A 27,539-nucleotide genomic window follows, 5' to 3' on the forward strand; every position below is an offset into this window, starting at 1 on the left:
CTCTTACACACATTAGAAAGTTATTAAGTTGTACATCTGTCTTATTTTCCCTTCTTAGCCTCCAGCGCCATCTCCAAAACATCCCAAGTCTCCTCTTCCTCAGATTAAACAAGTGTAGCTATTTCCTTTGAACTTTTATGACCAGAATTAACTTTTCCTTGTGCTTTCTTAAAAAACCAAATCAATAAATATTTAGGTTGTAACAATTAATCATATAAGAATTTTTTAACCCCGCCCCTTTTTTTTCAGGACCATGTCCAAGTTTTCCACATGTTCTTTTTTTTTTTAATATTGCTGATACTATTACAAACGTCCCCATTCCCCTCGTCCCCCATTGCTCACCTCCACCCAGCCTCCTCCACATGTTCTTCTATGATAGGCTCAGAGACATTAAATGATGTGGCCAAGCTCACAAAGGGAGTGAATGGATAAGCTGGGATTCAAAGTCAAGTCTATCTGACTCTAATGTCTGTGCTAGTTACAAAAACCAGTGTGCCCCAACTATAAGACATTTTGAACAACAATCACATGTATTAAAAGAAATTCAAAAGACTGAACAACAGTAACATATTAAAAGGAATTCAATTTTATTACTCTTATGTACCCTTGACAACTCAAATCATTTGACCAAGCAATGTTGACTTTGTTGGGCCAGCTTCAGTAAACTCATCTGAACTTAGCAGTAGGATTTTCCATTTGAGTATTTATAGATTATTTCCTCCATCTTTAGTAGATTAAACCTGCTTCGTACTATCTTTTATTTTTGCTTATTTTGGTAACTGGCTTATTCCACAGTGAAAAAGTAATTTTCAACTCATCCCAGTTTGAATCATACTGAATTCTGAAAAAATAGAAACCAAGTTGGTGTACTATTATTTAATACGTCCAAATAAATGCACAATGGAGACTGTTGTGCAAAGTTTGAAGATGAAACAAACTGATCACCACACACATATACCCTACCACTAATTAAAAATATACTAATGTTACAAGTATACAATTTCAGTGGTGGTGTTATCTTTGTTCAGAAACAAGGTACATTACTATATGGCTGAAGCCCTCCAGCCTTTAATCAGGTTACTGATTATAAGAAGAATCACATTACCTGGATTGTGACTAAGGCTTATTTAATACATTAATTTCATGATAACTGTATTTTAAGATAGGGAACATGTCAATAAAAAATTCTGGTCACGTCCTCCAACATGTCCATGTAACATTTACTAGGAGAAAATCACTGCTAATTCCCACTGCAAGAGATATTTTATACTATGTTTTAAGCCTAAGTAGCACTAAAGAGAAGCTTCACAGAAGGTATACACATGTATATAAAAAAATAAGAAAATCATTAAGTTACATTCGTTTTCATTTGAATTCATTTAATAAATTTAGCTTTAACTCAATATCATCTTACTCCCTAGCTTCCCACCTTGCCCATCAATTAAAAAAAAAAAAAAGGCCAGTGAAAATTGTATAAGTCATTCTTCAATCATGACAAGGACATAACCCTTCAACCTAAGATTAAAAATAAATGCTATGTGTGAAATTCAATACTGCTTAACTTCTGGGTGCTAAGGTCTAATAAATATAGCGTTTCAAAAAAGTTAAACAATCTAGATCATTTCTGGCCATTTTCATGATTTTTATCAGTAGAGTTCTATGGCTTTGGGTACATTTGCTAGTGTTTGGATCCTGGGTAAACTGGTAGAATTTGGCATCATTCAGTTTATAATCAGTATCACCAGTTCGTACAAGGCACAGAAAAGTTCTCTACTCCCCCATTATACTTCAACGCATTTCATTTTTTATTCAAATGATTATTCTGACAAAACCATTAGTCAAGAAGAAAGCAAAGAAACCTTATTTTTCAAAGTTGAGATTTTAAAGACACACCTTTCACACCAGACTGCTTTACCTATGCTATTTCTGGAAAAAAATCTTTATTTCCTACAAAAATACATTTTTAGAAAAAAATTCCAATTTTTCTTACCTGAGGTTAGGGCTTGTTTTTACTGGTTTCACTCAAAGTGAGCTTTTTTATTTTAAATTTACCTTAGCTCTTCCTAAGTTCCTATATTTTCTTGCCTTTTTAAAGGAAAATACTAAATTTAAATATGAGAAAGGTACTGCTAAAACCATGGTGAACGTTTCACAACTGCCTTCAATTGATGGTAGGAATAAGTACCACAGGGGTGCACAGTCTTAAGGGAAAAAGATGCATCTCCCACTCAGAGTTCTAAGTTCAGAGCTTTCATGGTTAACAAGAAAAAAAGTTTCCTTATTTGGGATAAGGCTAGTTTCACACTTTCTTTTTTCTATCCTAAAATTCATATTGCAGCTATGTCACAAGGTAACATGTTTGCAGGGTTTGAGAAGTTTCTTGGCTTAGCGAAAAAAGTGCAATGGTCTAGTCCTCAAAAAGGTTCCCCCCTAACTAACCCTCCAGCAGAGAAGTTGAAAGAGCTAGTGGAGTCACTGGTCAAGAGTTTTATAGCAAAAGTGGACTGGGTGGAGGATAGAAGCTAACAGGAAAACAGAAGGTCAGAGTTGAGTTTAATTTGGTAAAGCAAGTTGTGCTTGGACACTTAATGGCTGCCAGATACCCAAGATTAGGGTAATTTACTTAATGCTGTTTCTAGTCATGGAGGGTTTCAATGCCACTATTTGAAAATCAGAGGAATAATAGAGCTACTATTCCAGTCATCATGAGACCCTATTCCCCTTCTCTTTTGTTACATTCATGGAAAAGTGTTTATAGTTGTTTAGAATCAATCATTTTCAAGACAGGTCTCTTTTCTGATCCCAAACTTCCCAATGTGCCCATGATGGCAGCAAAACAGTCTCTTCATCTTGCATTAATTAAGGTTCTCTGTGCTCCCAGTCACTCCTTCTTAAAAGGGTACATAATGCCTTATGTGCAAAAGCAACCTCATTCAAAATAAAGCAGACCACAGAGCCCATTCCTACGGTGTTTCCAGCTCTGACCAAAGTACTGGAGCTGCCAAGAAGCAGGTATTTATTTATTTATTTATTTATTTATTTATTTATTTAACTTCATGGTAAAATATGCATAACATACCTTACACATTCTTAAGTGCACAGTTCAGTGCCATTAAGTACATCTACCAAGCAGTTTGAAAGCATTTTGGACTCTGGCCTCAGGGTCTAGATACCCAGTCATTTACTGGTTGATACTTGTGGCTTCACAGAGATAAATGTCATTCTATTTCTAGGTAATCTTTTGGCTAAGTATTCAAAGTCAGGGTTCATTCAACACACTAGCGTTTGCATACTTTGAAGTGAAGAATGAACCACCCCAAACAAGCATTTGTCCATTTCCTTCCAGATGGAAGATAGAAATGTTGACAGTCTCTTCCTTGCCATTAAACCTTTCAGAAAATAAAGAGCCTACTATTCCCTGCCCTTTGGGATTTTTACAAACATCAGGCTGTAGTTCAGAACACAGACAAGAAGCTGTCCAAGGAAAACATGCCCTCAAATTAACAGGATCTAAACAAAGCTGTAACTAGGTAATTAATGGCAGGGATTGGACTCTGCTCACTTGCTTCTCTGATAACAATCTGGCATTTTATCAGGAGGGTCTTTTATCTGGAAGGATTCACTATGTTCTGCTGCTGGACCTATTCTGGGAGAGAACAAGGACAAACTTTCATCGAGGAAAGGAAACGGAACCACATCTAGAAGAAGCAAGAAAGCGTTAAAGCTGTAAATAAAGACCTCCAAGTCTTTCCCTGCCAGAGGGAGAAGGCAATGAAAACTAAGATGTCCTCTCTCACTGAAAGCCTGAGAGCAAGTTCTGGTGGGGACAAAGCCACAGTCCTCACCCAGCCATACATGTGATGGTGGCAACTTGCTTTCTGCCTTTTTTAAAAATATATAAAGTTTTATTGATTTCAGAGAGGAAGAAAGAGAGAGAAACATCAATGATGAGAGAGATTCATTGATGGGCTGCCTCCTGTATGCCCCCGACGGGGATCGAGCCACAACCCAGGCATGTGCCCTGACTGGGAATCGAACTATGACTTCTTAGTTCATAGGTTGACGCTCAACCACTGAACCACGCCGGCTGCGCTTGCTTTCTGCCTTTGTTCCAAGTTCTGCACCCTCTCCCCAAGCCCTAGCCTTATCCCATCTCTTACCTAACCAGTGTCTTCCATTTCTTTCTGTCAACACCAATGAAACCTAAACTAATTCATACAGTGGTATAAATTAGTAACAATAACTTAGAATGATATACTTCACAGTGGGATCCCTATTTTAGGAGTCAAAACCATATAACTTAAAGAATAAAGTATACCCATGAAACTTCAGGGTTCAGCTCAAAAAAGAGGTAGCATCTGAGAAAACTGGTGGGTGGAGGGCACTGTTTAAGCCTCTGAAAGGCTTCATTCCCAAGGGAAAAAGAGTCTGCTGTGGGAGTGCATAACAATTAGTAGTAGAAAGCATTCCCTATTCCCCTTTCAAACACGGCCACTCCACTCAGACCTCGCAACAACATGTCAAGAATTGGTTATGGAAGGACTCAGGAAAAACAGGGCTTTGAGTTCTCCACCCTACTGAGAACCCAGGAATATTTATCCAAGGTTGAGCCAGAGTGACTGGCCAATTCCAAAACCCACAGCCTGGGGCTTATAATCCGGAGTACAGATTGCCCGGTAATGCTAGAGTCCTCCTTGGAAGGCTGAAATAGCAATCCTGTGGAGCCTCCTAGTTTCATATGGAGGGCCCTCATGACAGTTTGCAGTGGTGCAGACAAGCGAGGGGTGGGGGTGGGGAGAGGGGTGGGTGGGGGAAGCGCTAGGAAGCCCCTCTGCTGGCCAGCTTTCAATGGGGGAATTCTATCAGCATTCTAAAGCTGCTACTTTAGGGACGTGTTCAACCATGCAGCAGAATGCAAATCCCTTGCTAGTCTTTTCAAGTTTTCCCTAAGTCCGGTTCTCATTCTGGCTGTGAATTAAATTCTGATGTCTTAAATCATGCCGGAAAAAAAAACGGGTAAGAACTGATTGAATTATATTAATTATATGGCATTGAAGCTCAGTAGACAACAAGAATTACATTTCTTAAGTTTCTGTTCACTAGACTTATGCAGGTTATAATTAGTATTAAGTAAGTTTTACTTTTCATTTTAGCCAAGCTGAAAAGAAGCTGAGCCTTAAACTCTGGCTTTACAAGGAAAAAAAAAAAAAAGATTCTCCTGGAAAAGAAAAATGAATAAACAGTCAAGCAAAAAACAAACCAACACTACTCACCCATTACCCAAAAGGGCGGTTTAAAGAACTTACTTGGTTTAATGTTTGAAAATATTTTCTACCCACTGCTTTGTAAATTATTTTCTTGTCTGTGTGACACATCCTTCAGTAACAATTCAGCTTTTCCTTGGCGACCTAGATATATTTCCAGTTTCTACCAAAACAGATGGCCGTTTTCTGTATAAATGTAATAATCAAAAAGGAGCAGGCTTGTTTACACAGTAGCACCCTTCGTACAAATATATATTTTGTTAATCTCTGGACGTTGTAGAGACCGAACACAAAAATCTCATTCACGTGGGCCCGTCTAATTTTGATTATGTGAATATTCAGACCAAGGCTGAGCTAACCTTTGGGACTGAGAGTTTTTATTTAAAGTTAGGAGAAATGTGGCCATCTCTTGGGAACATGAGGCCATGAATATCCCAGAGCAGGAATTCTTCCTGGGGTTCATCTCACGTCAGGGTTCCACCCAGCAGGTTTTGGCTGGTAGCTTGGGTAAGTGAAGGAGGGAGGTGGGACTGTGCCCATGAAAAATACAAAACCGAGAAACAAAGGGGTTTTCAACCCACCTCAGAGGTCTTGTGATATGAACTATCAACTAGTATGTTAACCAGATGCTACTGTTAACCACCCGTTAGAGCAGTTCCCTGAAGTTACTATACATAATTTGGGGTAATGAAACTTTTATTTCATAACATTCAGTAATTTGAACACTTCACTGATTCAGACTTGCCTTTTTTTCCCAAATAAGTTTAGGATTACTATAAGACAATTTTTAAAAATTTCAACATGTATTTATATTTTTGTAATTGTTTTTCTTTCTCAGAGTAAAAAGGATGCTCAAGTAAGCTGTGTGTGAAAGCACTTTGTAAAGAAAGTACTTTGTAAGCTTCTAATTCTTATATAAATGTTTATTACTGTTATTTTTCTTTTTCCTTTCAACAATTCTGAAGATTTTCAAAATTATGTGAAGTTTCAACAGTGGAAAATTCAGATGGTAAAGACAGATGGAAAGTATATTTTCTAATAGTTCTAAAATTATGCATAAATGGTAGCCCACAAATAATCTCATGAAGATTCTGTGCTTCTTGCCTGGCCAGCATGGCTCAGTGGTTGAGGGTCGACCTATGAACCAGAAGGTCACAGTTCGATTCCTGGTTGCAGGCTCAATCCCCAGTCAGGGGTGTGCAGAAGGCAGTCGGTAATGATTCTCTCTCATCACTGATGCTTCTATCTCTCTCTCTCTCCCTCTCTCTTCCTCTCTAAAATCAATAAAAAATATATTTTAAAAAAAGATACTGTGCTTAACCTTGACATATTTTCTTTTTGCTAAAACACAACTATGCAATGACCAGTTATTTCCTATTATAAAGAAAAATTCTTTTGTAAGAAATTCTCAGTATTTCTCAAGAATCTCAGAATTTCAGTTGAGCCAGTTTTATTTAGCAACCTGTCACAACCATTTGTGCTCAAAGGCATGTTTTTCTTCCTTTTCTACTAATTTCAGATTGTAAAATGAGACCACTGCCAAAGCAATGCCCAAGGGGGACAGTGGGAGAGATATCTCAAGAAAGCAAAGTAAGACCAAATGTTTTTTATTTAAAACTGCAGGTTAATTTTGGCATGTTCAGAACCAGCTAGTCCTATTCCACGGCTATAGCAAACAGATGCGTTAGAAGGGCCTACTGTAGTGTTAAGCATTAGCACAGCTAAGGGAGTGGCCAGAGCCTGGGTTCTGGACTGCCGGGTTTGAACCCACCTTATCACTTACTAGTGGTATGACCTAAGGAACATTTCTAAACTTCCTAAGGCCCTAACTTGCCCTCTCTGTAGAATGGGAATAGCAACATTACAGTGTTGTCATGATAACTAAATTAGTATGTATTAAGTCCTAAAATAGTGTCCAGCCCATAGAAAATATTTGCTAAGTATTATCATTTATCACTAATTAGATGAAAAACAAATTAGAGCAAAGAAGATGGGGACCAAGAAGCAGTATAGCACAAAGGACACCCCATTATGCCAAAAATCTTATCTGATTCTCCACTATGTTTCTATCATGCTTGACACATAATCAGTGTTTGCAATAAACCTCTGTTGAGTAGATGAATAAATGAGTCAGTACCTGACTCCTTAATGAATTACTTTGTGACTGGGGAAATATTATGCTTATCCTTCTGGGCCTTGGCTTTTCCATCTCCAAAGAAAGGTACTTGCCACTTGCTACCTCAAAGTGATGATAATCAATATAAGAAAAAAGCAAATCGTTTCAAACTTATTGGCCTTTTAAACCAAAGTCAATGGTTTTTTAAACCAATGCGCCTTTGTTACTGGGTACACATGAATGGTATAGGGGAAAAGGGAGGGGGGCAGTCCTATGTGATACCCTACGTCCTCATTCTAACATGTTTCCTTTCAAGAAATCCTCTGACTACAGCTGGCCAGGTAGAATGTGATGCTAGACATGTGCTAGGCCCTAAGAGATGCCTGCTCAAATTTCAGTGTGCAGAGGAATTACCTGGGGGCTTATTTTGAAATTGCTGACTTTTAGGTATCTGTGGGACATGTAAAAGGAGCTGTCTAAGGCCCTGGCCAGATAGCTTAGTTGAAGCATCGTCCCGATACGCCAATATTGAGGGTTTGATCTCTTGTCAGGGCACATAGAAGAAGCAATCAATGAACACATAAATAAGTGGAACAACAAATCACTGTTTCTCTCTCTCTCTTAAAAATCAATTTCTAAGAGATTTGTCTAATAATAGAAAGTTGAATGATTCTGTACAAGTTCTAGTTCAAGAACTGACTCATTAGTGTATGTGAGTAGCAACTCTGGAAAGTGCATGCAAAGTGAAAAAGAGACTATGGGGCAAAACAAAGAGGTGCACCAACATTTGGAAGACAACAGGTGGAAGAGGCCCTGCCAAGAGGAGAAAGACACAATGGCCAAAGAAGGCCACAAAGGAGGGTGTCATAAAAAAGGGAGTGTACAACACTGTCAAATTCCAGAGAAAGATCTAAAAAGACAAGGGTTAAAAAGCATTTGATGGCTTTTGTCTTTAGGAGGTCACTCCTATTTCATCTTTGTAAGTGAAGCTTTAGTGAAGTGGGAGAAGAAGCATCCAGGATGTAGTGGTTTGATGAACAAATAAGAGGGGAGAAAATGGAGACTATACCATAGACAACCTTTTCCAAGAGTCTGGCTAAAAACAAAGGAGAGAACTAGGGTGGTAGGTAGAGTAGGTGTCATGGAGAGAGTCCATGCCTAATCGCCTATATTTTCTCTTGTAAATAAGAGGTGATGAAAGTAGGGGCTTTGGGTTTGGGCAATGAAGCACTGGTGATGAAGAGCACTCATGAAATAAAGTGAAAGATGAAAATAAATGAAGAAGAAAATATGTGTAATTAGTTTGGAGGGGAGACAAGATGAGCAGTCAAGAGTTTCAATGTTAAGGTAAGTAAGAAAAATAAGACACAAAGTGAAAAGTAGTATCTTGTGCAGTTGATGTGACTAAAGAAGCTTGTTTGAGCTAGAATCTACACTAATAAAAGAGAAAGATGTAAATCAACTGTACCTTTGTGACACCCACCAGCCAATCAGGGGTGAGTATGCAAATTAATGCAACAAAGATGGTGGGTTAATTTGCATACATAGGCACCTAGCGGCCAGGGACGGGACACAGGCGTGCTGCACTGCCCCAGCCGCTCCGGGCCTCTGGGCAGCATGGGAAGGAGGAAAGGCAGCTCCGGGTGGAGCGAAGGCAGAAAGGTGGCTCCAGGCCGAAGCAAAGGCGGTGCTGGCAGCCAGGGGAAGGAAAGCCCATACTTGCACGAATCTTCGTGCATCAGGCCTCTAGTCTTACATAATAAAAAGATAATATTTAAATTACCATCACTCTGCTACGCCCATGATTGGGCCAGCGGGTGACACAGGGGGCGGGACTTGGGGTGGCTGGGGTGGTGATTGGGCCGGCAGGACACTGAGCTCGCGTTGCCAGTGGCGACGCGAGCTCAGCGTCTGCGCCATGGCTGTGCTGCCTCGCAGACAGGCCTCTGGGGCAGCGAGCCTAGCCGGCGTTTTGGAGGTTTGGAGGCGGCGGGCGGTGGGCAGCGCGGCTCCCCGGGGAGGAGTCTGGCGGCAGTTGGGCCGCAGGAGCACGTGGCGGCGGCCCCAGCCTTCCTGGGCGGGAGGCAAAGGCAAGACCCTGGCCTGGGCTCTGGCCGCAGGAGGACCACGCCCCCGCCCCGCCTCGCCCTAGGGGCCCAGGGACTTCGGAGCTGCCGACCAGCGGACAGACAGCTTACACGTGCATGATTAAATCATGCACTGGGCTTCTAGTATTATAAATAGACTGGTAAGGATTAAGGCCCAGAGAAGAGGGAGGTGAAAAAACTGTGCCAGTCAGTGAAAGATAACCAAAATGTAACCACATAATCAATGGGTCCTTGCTACCCATCACTACTTGAGCCAATTAAGCAGAGACAGGGTGGGATCATATGAGTGTTTATTCCAATACTGCCAGCAGTATGGGAGAGCAGCAGGTCATCCACAAAAATGTGCTCTGCCCCCCACCATAAGCCAGCTGCTTATATTGGGTAGAAGGACAAAGATTTGATGGGAAGTAGGCAAAAGGGTATGCCAAATGGGCAGTTTCCAGGTAATGCAGGCTGCAGATTTGCAAAGGCCTGTGGGTATGCAAAGGCTTGAGGTCTTCAAAGGGCTAGCAGCTTTGGTTTCTGCAACAAAGTTGTTAATAGGCAGCTCCTGGATGGGGAGGATGGGCCACGTTTTCCAGGTGAGCTCCCAGGTCCCACATGTAACTCCCAGCCAGATAAGAATGTGCCTTCTTTAATCAGAACAGAACAATCGCAGTTAACAGAGTATGATTAAGATTTCTTACAAGTAGCTGGTCCCCAATATTCTATTTCTGCCCTATCAAAAACATGCTGTCATTATTTTTCCTTGTCCTCATTTTAAATTTATAATAATTCACTTTCACCTTCTTATTCTATTCCCTGATATTTTCTACCTAAAGAGAAAAATATATAAATATTTTTTATCTTAAAATATTCCCTACCAGGTAAGATGAGATGACTGCATGTTAGCTGGTATTTGGGACTTGGTATTGTCAAATCCTTTAATTCAGCATTATTCAGCTACAATGTTTGAGAAAATAACTAAGACTAAGGAAATAAAAGTTCCTTAGGGAAAATATTTGGCTTCTCCTGTTAAGCACTAACCCATTTATTTTGTTAATTTCCTGGGTCACTCTTGATTCAAGTGGAAGCAAAGCTCTTTATGATGACCTCCAAGTTATGAATTATAAAACTGGCTCGCACAATCTCCCCCTTGTGAGATCCCACTGTCTACAGAGTGGACAGCATGGCTTTCCTCTCCTCTCACATGAGCAGCTAACCTGGGGGATTTCTTAATGTCCTCCAGATGCAGACTAATGCCCATATTCTTTTCCTGCCTTGCCACTTGTGAAGTCCTCCTGAACTTCTCCAACCCCTGGTGCTCTTCTCCTTGTTCCTTGGTGTATCTGTCACATAATTATGTGGTTAATATACAGTATGTCAGGTTCACAAGCATGGGTTTTATCTCACTAATCAGTAACTTCTTCAAGGATAAAAACCTTTTTTCTTTACTTTGCATCATACCCAAGACCAAACACTAGCTAGGTATACAGTGGATGTTTTACAACTACTTGATTAATCTATTAACTGACTGGATTCTAAGCTTTAGAGTGAATGGCATCAATAGGACATGGATTATCATCATTGTCAGAAATTTCACCTAAGAATGAGGCTGTTTGCAGATTAAATCACTTGTTCTAACATGACCTGAACTGGCCTATTGAAGTAACAGATAACATTGAAGAAAAGCTGGTCCCTACAAGTTTTATTTTTCTAGCTTGCTTTGTCATTGCATTCCATATGAGGTGAACTCCTCATTCCTTTTACTAAAATGTATTTAGAAAATGGTCTTAAAGAGATCTGATACCACAGATGAAGTCAGTCAGGCCCTCTTTAGGTACTGAGAGATAAAAATTAGTGACAGATGACGGAGTATCTTTTTATGCCAGAACTCTTTGCAAAAAAAGCCATTCAATACAGAAAATATGATTTCATTCCACAGGATGAACCTCAGCTACCTTGGATGGAATTTGGAAATTCAGAGGGCCATGAGCACAGCCCTCCAAATGAAGTGCTAGCTAGGCAGGGCCACAGTAAAAAGGAGACCAAGTAGGTGGCTGCCCAAACTAAGATTTCACCAACATTAGGAAACAATCTTCCAATCTCTGTTGTTAGGTCCTCCCTTATATAAGGCCTACAGTTATACCACCCCGAGTTTCATTGCTTTATTTCAAAATGTCTCTGTTATACAACAAATAGCCCTAAGCGAAGTAATGACTAGGGTCATTTACATATGTGTATGAATGCAGGGAGTGGGCACAGGTTTGGCTTGTAGGCAAAGAGGGAAATTTAGCAGCTAAAAAACCCTATGGGCAGAACCAATCATCTGCACCTTGACCTGGTATCGGAGTCCACTAGTAAAACCAAAGGTCAGGGTTTCCACAACCATTGATGGAATGGCGGGTCCCTTCTTTCAGGATAGTATAAGAAGGCCTAACCTTTAATCCCCTTCTCTAAGGCTCATGGAATTTAGCACCAAACTAAGATTTCCGGTGGGCGGTGTTTCTAGGCTGGCTAGGAGGAGGAAGTTCTACATTAATAGCACCAGTGAAGCCCTATTCCCAGCTGTTTCTACTTGTAATAGCTAGGCTTGAGGATTCCTGTACTCTCTCTCTAGGCACTTCTGTTCATGAAGATTCTTCTGGAAGTCTGGACAACAAAGAGTTACCTATTTTAATCGTTTTCAGACAAGCATCTCTGACTTTTCTCAAAGACTCAGATGTTCCTTGTACTTGTCAGAAAACAAATGTGGCTTAAGCCAACATCTGGAATGGAGAAAAATATAGCAACAACAATCAAAAAAGATAATTAAGTTAATAAGGAATGCTTTTCAGACATAACATCCCATAGGCCAAAAGGAAAAAAAAATGTTTTCAGAACTATCCAGAACAAAGTTATAGAAGTTACTTAGGAGCTAGATTTAAGTGGATTAACTGCAGAAGGGCACCATGTAGGACCAGACCATTGTGACCTTGTGGCCCATGCCAAGAATGGTACCCCAACTTCTTTTCTCTGAGAGAAGGAAGAACTCATAACAATGTACAAATGTGTGTTGCAGGCTTAGAGAAAAGTTTATCATTTCATTCAATGCACATTTAGAATCCAGCAGTTGTTCAGCTGCTCTGAAATAAGGCATTTCAAAAAGATGCCTTGATGGTCATCTAGCTCAACCTCAGATGCATTGCCCAACATGTGATGAGTTTTCCTTGAACACTTTCAATGACTGACAGTATTATGGAAATCTTTTTATTCTGATGGAGAACGTTAACTTTCACAAAATTCTTTATATTAAAATCTGAAATCTATCTCCTACTTTCCCATTGGGAGCACAAGACAGAAATTATTTGCCTTCTGCCAAATGGCAGCCTCTCAAGTATGTAAAGACCATTACCATGTTGCCTCGAAGTTTTTTCCAGCCTAACTATTTCCAGATGTTTAGCTTCCTCCTCATCTTGGTCACCTCTTCTGTATAAATACTAATTTATCAGTGACCCTCATAAAACGGGAAGCCCAGAGCAGAACATAATAAGCAAAATGATATGGGTTTACTATGACCAGCAGAGTTGAGAGGGACTAAACCCTTTACTATCTGGAAGCAGCAACTGTGTCACATTGCCTTCTTAGGGCTCACCAGAAAATCCCATTCCCCAAGATTTTTAAAATAAAAACTGCTTTGCAGCCAGCCAGCCCCAGTCTGTATGCACATAATTTTGATTTTTCCTTAAAAAATCAGAATATGAGGCTGTTTGCAGATCTCTGTTATATGTTATCTTTTTTTCCCCTCCCCCCCCCCCCCCCCCCCCCTATGTGGGATGGTTGATCTTGAGCCTGCAGGGAGCAAGCTGGCTCCAGACTTCTCCAATTCCACATTTCTTTGCCTCCAATTCTTATGTGTCCAAAGACAGGGAACCACAGACACACCTTTGTAGGAGGGTTGTTATATGTTATCTTGATAGTCTCTATCGATCTCGTCTTCCAAGGCTATTTCAAATCTTATTTTTTAATTATGAATGACATGAGACATATCAAATAAAAGAGTATGGAGAATATGACAATCAACCATTTGCTCAGAACCCAGCTTAAGAGCACATCACAAAGAGAACTGAAGCTCCTAGTATATGCTTCCTCAATTTCATCCTCTCCAACCACAGCGATAATGGCTACTAGCCTAAATTTGTGTTTGTCACTCTCATGCTTAAAAGCTATTTTGAATTTTTACTCCATGACCTACTATATTTATGTTATATACAAACCTGATAAACATGCCATCTAGTCTGTCTTCATTTAAGTAAGTAATTTAAATGTTGAATAAGGCGGCATTGTCTTCATCTATCAGATTAGTAATGCCATTAAAACAATGAGATGACTCAGGCATGACTTATTCTTAGGGGATTCTTACTAGCTCTCAGCAAAATAAAGTGTGAGGCACTCACAAGTAATGCATTGAACAATCCAGTCTAAAACAGTTACTATGAACTGTTATTTGGTCACTGATAAAATATGCCTTTTCCTCTCTCTTTTGAAAACCATTCTGCAAGCTCCTAGCATAACATTCCCACCCAGCCCACATTTCCCTCAAATGACTGGCATTGTTCCACACTCACTTGCTTGGAGGCCGTAAATTATCTGGGTGCCAGGATTTGCCTTCATGCATAAGAGACAGTGCTCTTTCTCTATCACCTCACTTACACCTGCCTTCAGGGCCTTCCTCTCAGTTGACTGGCAGAGACAAGCCAAAGCAGGAGTTTAAAGTCTGCCCTCTTTCAATCACCATTATATGCCAACCCCATCCTTTCTCTAGAAATTTTCTTAACAAGCAAACCAAGGAGCTTTTATCTGCTATTTTGCAAGCAGGATTACCCCATTATGCAGATTGACAGCCCCTATTCATGCTGCATCAACCTGGGAGTCTTTTCCCCACATGTTTTGGCTTGTTTATAATTCTATGACTTTCAACAGAAAAATGGCACCTCCCTCCTTCTTCTCTTCTTATCAGTCCAGACTCCTCTCCATTGGTTCTAAAGCCTGTAGCAGGGTAGCTACAAGGTGGGCCTCCAGAGCAGTTCACTAGACAGCAGGCAGGAGAGAGGAGCTCAGTCCGAGAAGGCCAGGTCCGAGGTTCATGAGGCCAGAAAGGACCTACATAATATCTAATACCTTAATTTGATAGAATAGGAAACAGAGGGTCAGAGAGGTGAAGTCAAAATAAAAGTAAATCTCAGAGATCATAATGGAACATAAGACTCCTCAAAGGCCAGGTAAAACACAAAACCTAGCCAACACAAAACCCTTTCTATATAACCAGTGGAATATGAGATGTGGCTCCAATATTGTAGGACTAGAGTCCCTTAAGTATTTTGAAGATACACAGACCTGCTAGGACACATGCTGTCTCAATTCACAATGTTTCATTTTGAAACCCGAGCTAGGCAGAGAAAGGTACCAAAAAACAAAAACAAACCAAAAAACCCCACAGCTGCTTCTGCATGGAAAGAGATTAAGACTTAGTTGGAGAGAACAATCACTGAGCATATAAATTACAGTATGATGCAATAATGACGAATAGCAAGATAAGAAGTTTAAGTAACAAATGCTACAGCCATTCAGAGGGAGAGATGATTAGAGCTGAGGTGCAGAGAACGAGGGCATGTCTTCCTTCCCAGCCGTGTCTCCACATTTATCTCTCTATAAAGCAATTCCTGTCTTCTCTTTATCTACAAGGATTCTAGGAAGATAGTCAATAGAAAGACACAGCCTTGAAGGAGAGCTCCCAGTATTACAATCACAAATGAAGGTAGAAGCCAATTACTGTCTACTCCAAAAACCCCCAACTCTACACTGTGGAAAACAAGTTCTTTCAACTTCATAACCTGGGTAATGAGTAAAGTGATAATCCTTGAATTATGTAACTTTCAAGGAAAACAAAACGAAAGTCAATGTTATTTCCCAATAGCAAAGTCTTAAAAGGCCTAATTACTCTTAGTTTTTGTACCTAATCCCTTTTTAAGACTGGTATAATCACAAAATAGTTTCAAAAGATATAAAAACACATATTTTCCAATTTTTAAAAAATTGTTGACTAGATTTTTCAATATCTCAACTAAAAAGTTTTTACTGCCTTAGTCCCTATGGATGTTTTCCATCACCATGTGTTTAATTGAGACTGTATTATTACTTGTACGTCAATATTTTTTAGAGAACAGAAAAGAAGATTTCACTGAAAATTTATTTGATGTAAACAATGACTAAAAGGATTTGGTGAAAAACATTCTGAAGCAATTTTGCAATGGAAATAAGCAACAACAAAAAAAGGGGTGGGGGGGAGATCCTTTTAAAAGCACCCAAAAAGTGAATAAAAGGCAGTTGAGGGACTGATTTATCCCACAGATATTAATCTGATGCTGAGAATTTCTGTCTCAGTTGATACCCTTACAGAAATTCTCAGCATCAGATTAATATCTGTGGGATAAATCAGTCCCTCAACTGCCTTTTATTCACTTTTTGGGTGACAGACTCTCAGATACCTTACAAACACAGATACCACACTGGTCTAGGGAGGTAAGCAGCCTTGTCCAAGTATCACAGCAAGTAAGTGGCAGAGCTTGGTCAGAACCAGTTATCTTGAGTTCAGGGCCCTTGCTCTGTTCAGGACCTCATGCTGTTACTAAGGTTTGGGCATATTTGGTTTCCTATAGCTCTTCAATTAAACTTGAAACTTGCTTGTGAAAGGGAACTCAAAGGTGTATGTCCAGAGATATTTTGGTCTCTAAAAAGCCCCAAACAAGTGGGCACTGGTGAGCTGTACTCAGGAAGCTGGTCGGGGTCCCTTTCAAAGCATGTGTAGCTTTGTGGTATTTGACTGAAGGGTGAACTGCTTAAATTGAAGGCATCATGTTCATGGTAAAGGGCTGTGTTTCTGGATCCAGCATAGCATCAGGGACATAAAGTATACTGGATCGAAAACAAAAACTTACAAACGAATCACTGGGATTAGCATGATCATTTCTGTTCCAAGATGATGCAACAATCATAACTGCACACATGCATAATTAGGAAAATCCAAATCAGAAACTTGTAAGATTTAAGTCAACAAAGAAAATCAACAGAGATTTAAGTTTATGCTAACAAATGTGGGATAAGGAATAAAAATACTAATAATACTTACAAATATTATTAGAGAGGAAGGAAATGGCAAGTAAGTAGACATAAATCAAAAGGAAATAAAAAGCTGTCGTTGGGGCCTTTAATCTTCTCATTATGCAATTCACTTTAGCATAGCAACCTTTGTGCTACTCCCACCATCTGAAAAATTTCTTTAGCTAAACTCAGAGTATCCAAGAGCCTGATTATAGCTCTTCCAAGTACATAAATTAACATCAACAACGCCACAAAAATAAAACATCGCCCATCCGCTTGTGCATCCATCCATCTTTTCAGCAATTATCCCAAGTCAAAACAGCCCAATCTTTACTATGACTAGAGCCACAAAAAATACCTAAAATGATGTTTTATGATCAATTTTTCTCTTTCTTCATGAATAATTTTTTTCAAAAGCAATTTAAATCAAATGTATACAATTTTATCAAGTTCACTATTCTATAAAAAAATCTGTTTATAGTTTATAGCTCCAGTGTGACTGTGAACATTTTAGGGTAGCACAGGGTTGTCTCTGCAGTAAGTTGATGAAACCTAAAACTGGTTTTCTAACTAAGTTTAGGATATTTCCACTGAACCAAAGAAGATGGTCAAGAAAGAAAAGCCAGCCTTCCTCCATATCTGGCCACAGACCAACCTCATTGCCCAAGGCATCCACAGATGTGAGCCTGAGAGAATGGTGGCATCCAATCAAGCCACCCTCACTACTGAAAAAGCAAAGTAAGGAGCAGACCACACTGCGGGTGGGGACATGACTTCTACATCCTGGAAACAGCCTGTACTCAGATCTACTAACTCTGGATGTAGGCTCCTTCATTGCTCCAAGCAATGAGCCTACTCAGAGTAGCTAAAGCTCTGGGCTACACAAAAGGGAACTGGTTATTTTGGTGTAGTAGAAAGAGTACACCAACATTCTTGATAAGTCCTGCACACTTGGGTCCATATTCCAGTTCTCTGACTCCCTTTGTGAACCTCAGTTTCCTCACCAGGAAAACAGGGGTGATAACACCTCTTTCAGAACACTGTAAGCAAAATTTCTAGTTTTGGAAGCAAAATGTCCTTCTAGTTTATTAAAAATCATCTTTGTGTGTATGTGTTGGGGGGAGGTGGTTCTGATAATATTTAGGTTTAATATTCCAGATTTAATCTTACTGCTCAAAGTGTGATCTACAGACCAAAAGCATCAGCATTCCCTGGAAGTTTGTTTGAAAGACAGACTCTCAGATCCCACCCCAAATCTACTGAGCCAGATTCCCAAGTCTTATGTTTACATCTAAGTTTGAGAAACACTATTCTATAATACACATGAACATTCAATAAACCAGAGCCTCCTGCCACTCTAAGGTATTAATTGTGGCGACTCGTGCTGGTGTCGGTGCTACGAATCTTTTTCAGGTAGAAAGCAACTAGCAACCCAGGCCTTCTCACTGGAAGGATGGGATGATGGTATGCTCCTTACTTTGTGCCTTTTGAGTTTAAAAAACAATGCATTAAGTACACTGGGTTTCAGTTAATACTTAAATCTTCTGTATTAATGTAATCCTTGTTATATTAATAAGTGCTCTGAACATAATTAGTAATATGAGCCTTCTGACTATATGATAAGTGAACAAATAACAGTTAGGAAGGATACCTTCAATGTAGTAATTTCTGGTTTCTAGGATGCAACACATAACAGATTGATTAGTAAGAAGGTTCTACAAACTGAATGTTCTCAACACAGGATGACAAAGTTCTAAAGCCTACACTGTGCCTCTGTGCATGTGCCTTTCCCCTCCCGTCAACTTTCTGAAACACCTCTTAGTTCTTTCCAGTTACATGTGAAAGTACAAGTTTTAAATGCTCCTGAAAGTAAAATTATGACTCAAATTTCTAAAATGAATCACCAAATGCTGGATAGGGAGGCTGGTAACTTTGTGTCTCAGGAAACAAAACCCAATCTGAGTGAGTCATCTCTGTGATCACAGATAACACAGCCACAGCCAGGGCTTGGCAAAAACAAATGGCGATAGCAACCACATGTCAGAATCTCATGTTTAATGGTTTCTCACATTAAAATGCATCAGTCAGCTCTGTGAAACCAGGAAGTGGGACACAGGACACCACATAATAACAAAAACACTCTCGTGAGTTTGGTATATTTTATCCTTCTGCTCTAAGTCCATTTCAGTTTTTGAAAATAACTCAAATAAATGAAGGTGATGTTTTGTCAAGAGGTATTATGACAGGTTCTGAAATATTTCATAAGAAAATCTCAATACTTTTTAGAGGCCTAGTTACTGAAGCTGTTGATCCAAAATGAAAAAGTTGGCAGATGACTCAAAAAATGTAACAGAGGAAATGGTAACAGGCTCTAGAAGCAGGAAAGCCTGCTATCTTGTGACTCCATGCACAATCTGTATGCATGGCTCTTTCTTAGATACTCCAAGCTTGAAAGAGAGGACAAGTGCATAGTAAACTCATGCTACATGGCTTTGCCATCTAGATGCTCCTCCTTGCACCCACTAGGAAACTGCTCCATAGTGAAGAGCCAGAGGTCCTCTTGAAGCCCTGGAGAGGGGACATATGCCAGGACCAAGCCTGCCCCATGTTGGTCAGGCTCAACATAAGGGTAATGCAACAGCCAGGCTATGCTTTTCAAAAGGGGGCACCTCCTATCAACACCACACACCCACTGGCAGGTGGACTCCAAGGAAACATTATTTAAACAGTAGATGTAAGCTCCCACACCCACAATATAAGCACTTTCTTCTGAAATACTGGAGACCAGTTGGGGGCAATGGCAATATTCCCTGTTCCCTTCCTTCACTAGACACCCCCCAAAGTTAAAAAAAAATCAGTAATTTCTGAAATAAGAACAAGATAAAATGCCCCCATAAAGCCCCCACGGCCACCCCCATTGTTTCCACAAAGCATCCACTACCTCATAATGAAGGGGATAAAAGGTGCCATGCTGAGTGCAGAATAGGTGCCGTCCATCGGGGAAGGGTAGAGTCGCCCCAACACCAACAGTAAGAGAAACATGCTGGGCTGACGGTTTAGTTCTCCTATGTCACTGAAAAAAATCATTGCACATAAAATATTTAAAATTTAAGAGCTGCTATCTTCAACAATTTTTCTCATTAAATAATTATGCATATAAAGTGAGACTCTCTATGATTAAGGGATAGTTTTCCTTTTTCCATCTCCCCCTCCCCCACACCCCCACTCACTTAATCTATTCCTAATGTGTAAATGAAGAAGAACTGCCAAAGCCACGGATTGGGCTTTTGCACCTGATTCTCTTCTCAAAACTAATCATTTAATAATTCAAGTTTGCTGTTTTTATTTGAGCTGTGCATACAGGACAGGTGCCTGTTGCAGAGAAAGAAATGTGAAATTTTCAACATCCAAATGTACTTAAGAAAGCATGAACAGTCACTTACTAAGGCCAGAAAAGCCCATCTGCACAAGTTACTAATGAGGAAATGTATCATAAACAAAAGTACAATTCATTGATGTTATTTTATTTTCCCATTACAGACAACTAATACAAATTCATACCAAGTTCTAGAAGAATTAAAAAGATGCCCATACTAAAAATTCCACCATCAGCTACAGAATGTGATTGGAAGGACAATGGTGAATGTCTCCATCTGCCTTGATTAGCCTGGAAACCCTCTTTATGGCTTTGTGTATCCAGGGTCACTGGCCATCTTTGTTCAGGTACACCAGAACCATTTCTGATCATAGGTGACCAGGTTAGTCAGCCATAACAGGCCAGCAATAAAAAAAGACAGGTGTGCATTAAAGTAAACTCAACATGTAAACACACACCTTTTTAAGTAATTTAGGAAGAAAATGCTTCTTAACAGAAGAAATCACCATGTGCTTCTAAGAAGCTAGTTCCTGTATAACACTGGAAACAGGATTTTAAAACTATAATATCAAAATGGGATTTTATCAACTTTTCATATATAAATCTACTAAAGAGACTCAGGCAACATCTATATATATAAAAGCCCAGCAACCAGAATGGTGGAACGACCAGAACAACCGGAATGACCGGTGGCTATGACGCACACTGCGGCAGCCAACCGGCCTTATCTGGGCTCCGAACGGGCCCCCCCCCAACCCAATTGGGGGCAAGGCTGACTGGCTAACCTCTTGCAGCCCCTCCCTCCTGCTTGCTGGGCCCAACAGGCCCCCATCGGGGCAGGCCGCCGGACCCCACCCATGCAGGAATTCATGCACTGGGCCTCTAGTGATGTAATAAAGAAGCACTTTTAAAAAATCCATCTAAGTTACAAGGAAGAAGTTGATTAAAAACTGTTGCCTGGAGGGAAAAATCTCCCTTGATTCATATCTTGATTTTACTTTGCCCCACCCTATTCTCGCCTTACCTGTCCACAGTATTGGATACAGCTTCTAACTGCTTGAGAAGAAAAGGGTAGAGTTCTGGGAAACGAGAAAAAAATTCACTCCCTGTCATTCTGTGGAGAGAGAAAAAGAAAGAGAGGAATTACTATCATTATTTCCTCTAATTTAATAATAAAGCCTTTTTATTTTTTTAAAGATAATTGAGATTATTTAGATATTCACTTATTTTTAATATATTTTTATTGAATTTACTGGGGTTACATGATTAAATAGGTTTCAAGTGCGCAAGTCTATAATGCATCATCTGTATACTGTATTGTAGGTGCACCACCCATAGTCTAATCTCCTTTTGTCACCATTTATTCCTCCTTACCCTCCTGTACTTACCCCAACCCTCTTCCCTCTGGTAATCACATTTTATACTTAGATATTTAATGAAATAATGTTAAAAACAAAACCTACATATGAAGAATCTAATAATCAGTGGAAACAATACATTTAATTTTGATTTGGGAAGTGCTCTTAATATGTGGAAATTTATCTCAAAATTTAAGATTATGTATATTTATAAATATTTGATATTAAATTCTGTCAGGGATAAATACATCATTTGTAAAAATTCTAAGTTTCCAACAATTAATTTGGACTATGAATGCAGTCAACAGCTGGTTGACTGAGACTGACTGAGTTTCATTAATAAGGGAAAGTCTAGAACAAGGTTTCTCAATGACCAGATAATTCTTTGTTGTAGGGGGCTGTCCTAGGCACTGCAGAATGTTGAGCAGCCTTCATAACTTCTATCCCTTAGATGCCAGTAGTAATAACACTGCCCCCCAGCAAAGATAATAAAAACGGTCTCTGGCCATTGCCAGATGCACCTTGAGGGGGAAAAAATCTCCAGTGGAGACCCCTGGTCTGGAGTATGGTTATCAGAAGTATGAACTTGGTGTGTGAAGTTCTGAGGGTCCAATCCCAGCAAACACCCGTGAGGACTACCTTTTTCATCTTTATTAACACTACTTTTAAATTCTGACAAGATCCTGAAAATAGCTCAAACTAAATACAGCATTTAGTTAAATACTCCATCTCCATATCTATTAAAAAAACTACTCTGAAGGGGTGGCATAAATATTCCCTAACTTGCCCCCTCTTATCAACTCTATATGTATGCTCCTACGAATGGAGACCCAAAACATCATATATTTAAAAATTGCAGTGTATTTTACATATAGCGAAATGTTCAAATCTTAAGTGTACCATTCAATCCGTTGTCAGAAATGCATACACTCATGTAATTCAGACCTCTATGAAGACTCAGAAAATTTCTATCATCTCAGAAAGTTCCCTTGTGCCCCTTCCCAGTCAACTCCCAATCCTCAAAGCAATCATGATTTGATTTCCATGATCATAATTTGGTTTTGTCTATTCTAAAATTTCATATAAATGTAATAATACATTACATAACTTTTGTGTCTGGCTTTTCTCACTCAACATAAAGTTTATGAGATTCATCCATGTTATTCGATGTACTAATAGCTTGATTCTGTGTTTGCTGAGTAGTATTCCATTATATGAATATGCACATTTGTTTACCTATCCTCCTCTTGACAGACATGGATTGTTTCCACTTCTTGACTATTATGAATAAAGCTGCTATGAACTTTCCTCTATAGGTGCTTTTGTGGACATGTATTTTCATTTCTGTTAGATAAATATCTGAGAATAAAACTGCAGTATGTTTAATATTTTAGGAAACTGACAGTTTTCCAAAATAATAACAATAGCATTTTACACTCCCAACAACAAAAAGAGTTCTAGTGTCTCTGCATATTTTTCTAACATTTGCTACTGCCTTTCTTTTTTCCATTTTAGCCATCCTAGTGGGTATGGAGTGGTATCTCTCTGTGATTTTGATTTACATTTATTTGATTATTAATGACATTAAACATATTTCCTGTGCTTTGGTCATTGATATTGCCTTTTGCGAAGTATCTATTCAAGATTTTTGCCACTTTTAAATTACGTTGCTTGTTTCTTTTGCCATATATGCATTGCATGGACTTTCTCGTAGTCTGTGGTTTGCCAATTTATTTTCATAATATATTTTGATGAACAGAAGTTTCAAAGTATTAATGAAGTCCAAATTGGATCAATTTATTTATTTTATGATTCATGCTTTCCATGGCCAAAGAAACCTTTACTTTCTGAACATCACAAAGATATTGTTTTCATATACAAGTTTAATAGCTTTATGTTGAGGTCTATGATCCATCAAAAATATGGTGTGAGGTAGAGGTCACGGTTCTTTTTTTCTACATTAGTGTATCATATTTTTAATAGAGAGATGCCATAAAAAAAGACATCGGTCTTAAGTAGGAGAGATTATATTATAAAGTTGAATTTCTCCAATTCAATGCAATTCCAATAAAAATAGTAATATTGTGTGTGTGTGTGTGTGTGTGTGTGTGTGTGTGTGTGTGTGTGAAACCAGATTCTAAAATACATAAAGATGCACAAAGGCCAAGCAAGAGTGGCAAAGATAATCTTAAAGAACAACAAAGTTGGAGGTCTCATACTATCAAGTAGCTAGAATAAAACTTTAGTAGTAATTAGAACACTGTAGTGACAAATAGGCCAATGAAATAAAACAGAGAGCACAGCAACACACCTACATACACACATATATGAAAACTTGATTTTGCTAGGTCCTATGGGAGATACTAACAATATGATTTATGAAAGACCTGGCATGCAGATGCTAGTACTATGAAAACCATACATGCTATAACTAATTATCCACACAAAATTAAAATTGGATCCCAACCTCCAACAATATACAAAATTAAATTCCAGTGAATTCAAGACTTAGAAGTAAAAATTAAAATTTCTAAACTCCTTAAAAGACAATAGAGAATAGAATTTATTGAACAAGACCCAAAAGCATCAACTAGTAGGTGCACAGGATGATACTCAACCAACTGAGTCACACCGGCCAGGGCTGAACATTTTAATTAATTGTTTTGTACTTAGTAGCTTGATGGGTTTTGACTACATCTTTTAAAAAACATTTTTTTCAAGTTATTTTGTCCATACTTGATGGGGGAGGACCATGAAACATTCAATGTGCACTGTCAGGGTTTAAATAAAACCAAAAATATTTTCTAAGGAGAATTTGACCTTATTCAGGTACTATGAACACATAGGAGGTGCCTTTCTAGTCTAGCATTCTTAGCTCCACAATACTGCTAAGAAAATGTTGACTCAATTTCTGCTTCACCTCTTAGGGATATGCAATATTAACAATTCTTGTGTATTATGAAACAGAGTCTCAAGAGGCAAGGCTTATAGGAAGATGTCGGAATTATCTAAACAGAACTCAAACTTCACTCACACCTGATTCTCAACTACATGAAAAGTTCTACAGCACCTTAAATCCAGATCTTATACTGCTAATATATTAATACCAGCCTTCAACTAACAATGTCTACACTTTATAGTTAAATTGAGTGAAAAAATTACCACTTTCAGTAGTCTCTCTATATGGAGGCAGTTCATAGGTTTGGGGCTGCTCTTATAGGTCTGTAATCTAGTCTTATTTTAAAAGGCCAAGGTCATGAAACCATTTCAGTCCATATTTGAATCTCCCTTCTCTGAATCCTGGGACATATGAGTTTTACCTCTCACTTGCTACTTAATAAAAGCTGTAGTGTAAGCATATTTCTCTCAAGAAAGTAGCAAATATATTTTAAAAATACCTACATACTTCATGTTGGGTACTGTGCTAGGTCCTATGGGAGATACTAACAATATGACATAGTCACTGCTCTTAGAGCTTAAAATCTAGTTAGGAAGACAAGGCATATACATCCTATATAATAAAAGCCTAATATGCTAAGTATCCAGTCGACTGGTCGGCCATTCAACCAATCAAAACATAATATGCTAATGATATGCTAAGGCCGCTCAAACACTCACTATGACGTGCACTGACCACCAGGGGGCAGATAGTCAAATGGTCAACCAGTTGCTATGACATGCAATGACCACCAGAGGGCAGACGCTCCAACCCGTAAGTTAGCTTGCTGCTGGGATCCAGCCTATCAGGACTGAGCGAGATGAACCGGACACACCCTGGAGCCCTCCTGTGGTCCCTCTCCATTGGCCAACCTCCCGCGTCCCTCCCCGGCCCTGATAGTGCACCAGTGGGGTTCCTCGGCCTGGCCTGTGCCCTCTCACAATCTGAGACCCCTCAGGGGATATCTGAGAGCCGGTTTTGGCCTGATCCCGCAGACCAGGCCAAGGGACCCCACTGGTACATAAATTCATGCACCGGGCCTCTAGTTCAATATAACCAATAATGTAAGGCAAACCAGTGTAAGGGTCAAATGAATAATCCTATATAATAAAAGGCTAATATGCAAATTGTCCCCTCAACCAGGAGTTCGACCAGGATTTCAACTGGGAGTTCAACCAGGGGGCGGGGCTGGCCAGCCAACCACCTGTGGCCCCTCTCCCCAGTCAGCCCCACCCCAGATAGGCCCCCTCACCCCGATCGGGACAGGCTGGCCAGACCCCACCCGTGCACAAATTTGTGCACAGGGCCTCTAGTGCTTACAATAAAAGTACAGAGTTGGAAAAGATATCATTGGGAGCTGAAGAGGTTAGGGAAAGTTTTGTGGGAAACATGGAAACCAAGATGAGTCTGGAAAAATTGGTAAGAGTAGATTAAAAAGGAGAAGACAGCATAGAGGGGGTGGGCAGGTACAGGAACAAGTGGGTAGATAAACCGGCTGGATAAAAAGAGGACTTCATAATAAGAGTAGGATGGCATATAATTTTTTAGAAATTTGAATGCCAGACTAAGCAGATTTATCTGTGTCTTACAGGCATTGAAAGTTTCTGAACAGAAAAGAGATGTGACAAGAGCAGACAGACTAGACTAGGGAGCAGAAACATAGTGACCCAATGGACATTCACTAAATGTGTACCTGTTAACCTCAACTACAGCATAAACATCTATTGGTAAGGGACCATATCTACTAGTATACTTCCTTACATCTCTCTTGATACACAGCACAATACTATGTAAATGTCCATTGACTGGTAGAGTTTTTTCTTCTCTGGCAAATATTGGTAAATAATATTAGCCAGTGGCGGGGGGGGGGGGGGGGGGAGGCTAATATAGTTAACCTCAAAACTATGCCTTATGCCTTTTTTCTTCTCTTAGTGATTGGTACCTACCCAAGTGCCATCTAACTACCCACCCAATTTTCCAAGCCTGAAACTCCCCACGTATACAGTCAACAGGCCACTCTTGCTGTTTCTACCTCTGGAGTATCTATTGAATCCATGTCTCTCATTCCTCACTGATGCCACCCCAAGTCTAACTGCTATTATCTCTTGCCTAGATACTGTGTCAGCTTCTCACCTGATCTCTTTGTTCACATCTTGCCTCCTCTTAACTTTCTATTGTGACAAGAATTCTTTTTCTGAAATACAAATCTAATCAAGCGATATTGTGAGATTAATGGCTCCCTACTGCTTTTTGAAAAAAGCCTAAATTCCTTAGCCTGATTTACGAAGTTCTGCTTAATTTGACTCACTTGTCCAGTCTTAGACATATAAATTTGGGGGGTGGAATTCTATCAATATTCAATACTTTTCTAGTCCCCAGATCTTGGCAAATGTTGTTTGTACTTTCTGCTAGGAAAAGCTTCTTCCCTTCATTATCCCAGACTAAGTCCAAATAATCCTTCAATTTTGAGCTTTGGATGACTTCTTCAGGAATACTTTCTTAATGTCCCAAATATGGGTTAGATGCCTGCCATTGGTCTTACACTATAACCTATAATCACCCCATCATAGCAGTCGAAGCATGTCATACATGGAATTCCTCATTTAATTTCTTATTTCTCCCACCAGATTACACATCCTGCATGGGTAGAGACTATGTCTATCTTATTTTTCCACTTTATCTCAGGTGGTAAGTATGATGCTCAGTTCACAACAGGTGCCTAATAAATAGTGAATAAAAACAAAAGGACAGAGTCCTTGACATAGTCAAGGAGAAAAGGAATTATGACTTAAAATGGTGACATATTCATAATTTCTTAAAGTGCCTCCTTAGCTATATCTGAGGACAATCAGAATCACATTTGACTGAATAAATTTAATATCCTGCCAGGACTTGAAAAATTTTTAAACACAAACATAAAGCTTGTCTCACTGGTTTGCAAACAGTTCAATTCTAGCTCACCCAAATAAGCAAACAGGCTGATATGCCACCTGCACAGATTATAGCAAGCCCTGGGGGTAAATTCTCCAGTGACAGGCATTTCAAGCCTATTTATCTATGAGGCTAAAAACGAGCCCAGCAACTTTATGAAAACAAGGGAAGTGGTAGCCAAAAGGAAAAACTGAACCTCTTGTAAGTTCAGGCTCCTAGGAAGACAAAAGGAGACCACCAAATATTGTGAATGGGATAAGACAGACAGACATAGGTGAAAACAAACAAGCCAGGATAGAGGGTGAGAATAAAGCAGCTTTAATTTGGGA

General features: G+C 39.5%; 1 protein-coding gene across 2 annotated transcripts in view; it reads right to left on the reverse strand.

The window, feature by feature from the left end:
- Window positions 1–27,539, reverse strand: part of THADA (THADA armadillo repeat containing) — a 295,937-nt gene that overhangs the window by 150,011 nt on the left and 118,387 nt on the right. For both annotated transcript variants that reach the window (XM_079792262.1, XM_079792261.1), the window contains exons 27-28: window positions 21,008–21,097; window positions 19,549–19,680 (exon numbers count right to left, since the gene is read on the reverse strand). In XM_079792262.1, the coding sequence (XP_079648388.1) occupies window positions 19,549–19,680; window positions 21,008–21,097 (222 nt within the window). The remainder of the gene's footprint in view (window positions 1–19,548; window positions 19,681–21,007; window positions 21,098–27,539) is intronic.

This window comes from Cnephaeus nilssonii, assembly GCF_951640355.1.
Source record: "Cnephaeus nilssonii genome assembly, chromosome: 15".
Classification (NCBI taxonomy): Eukaryota; Metazoa; Chordata; class Mammalia; order Chiroptera; family Vespertilionidae; genus Cnephaeus; species Cnephaeus nilssonii.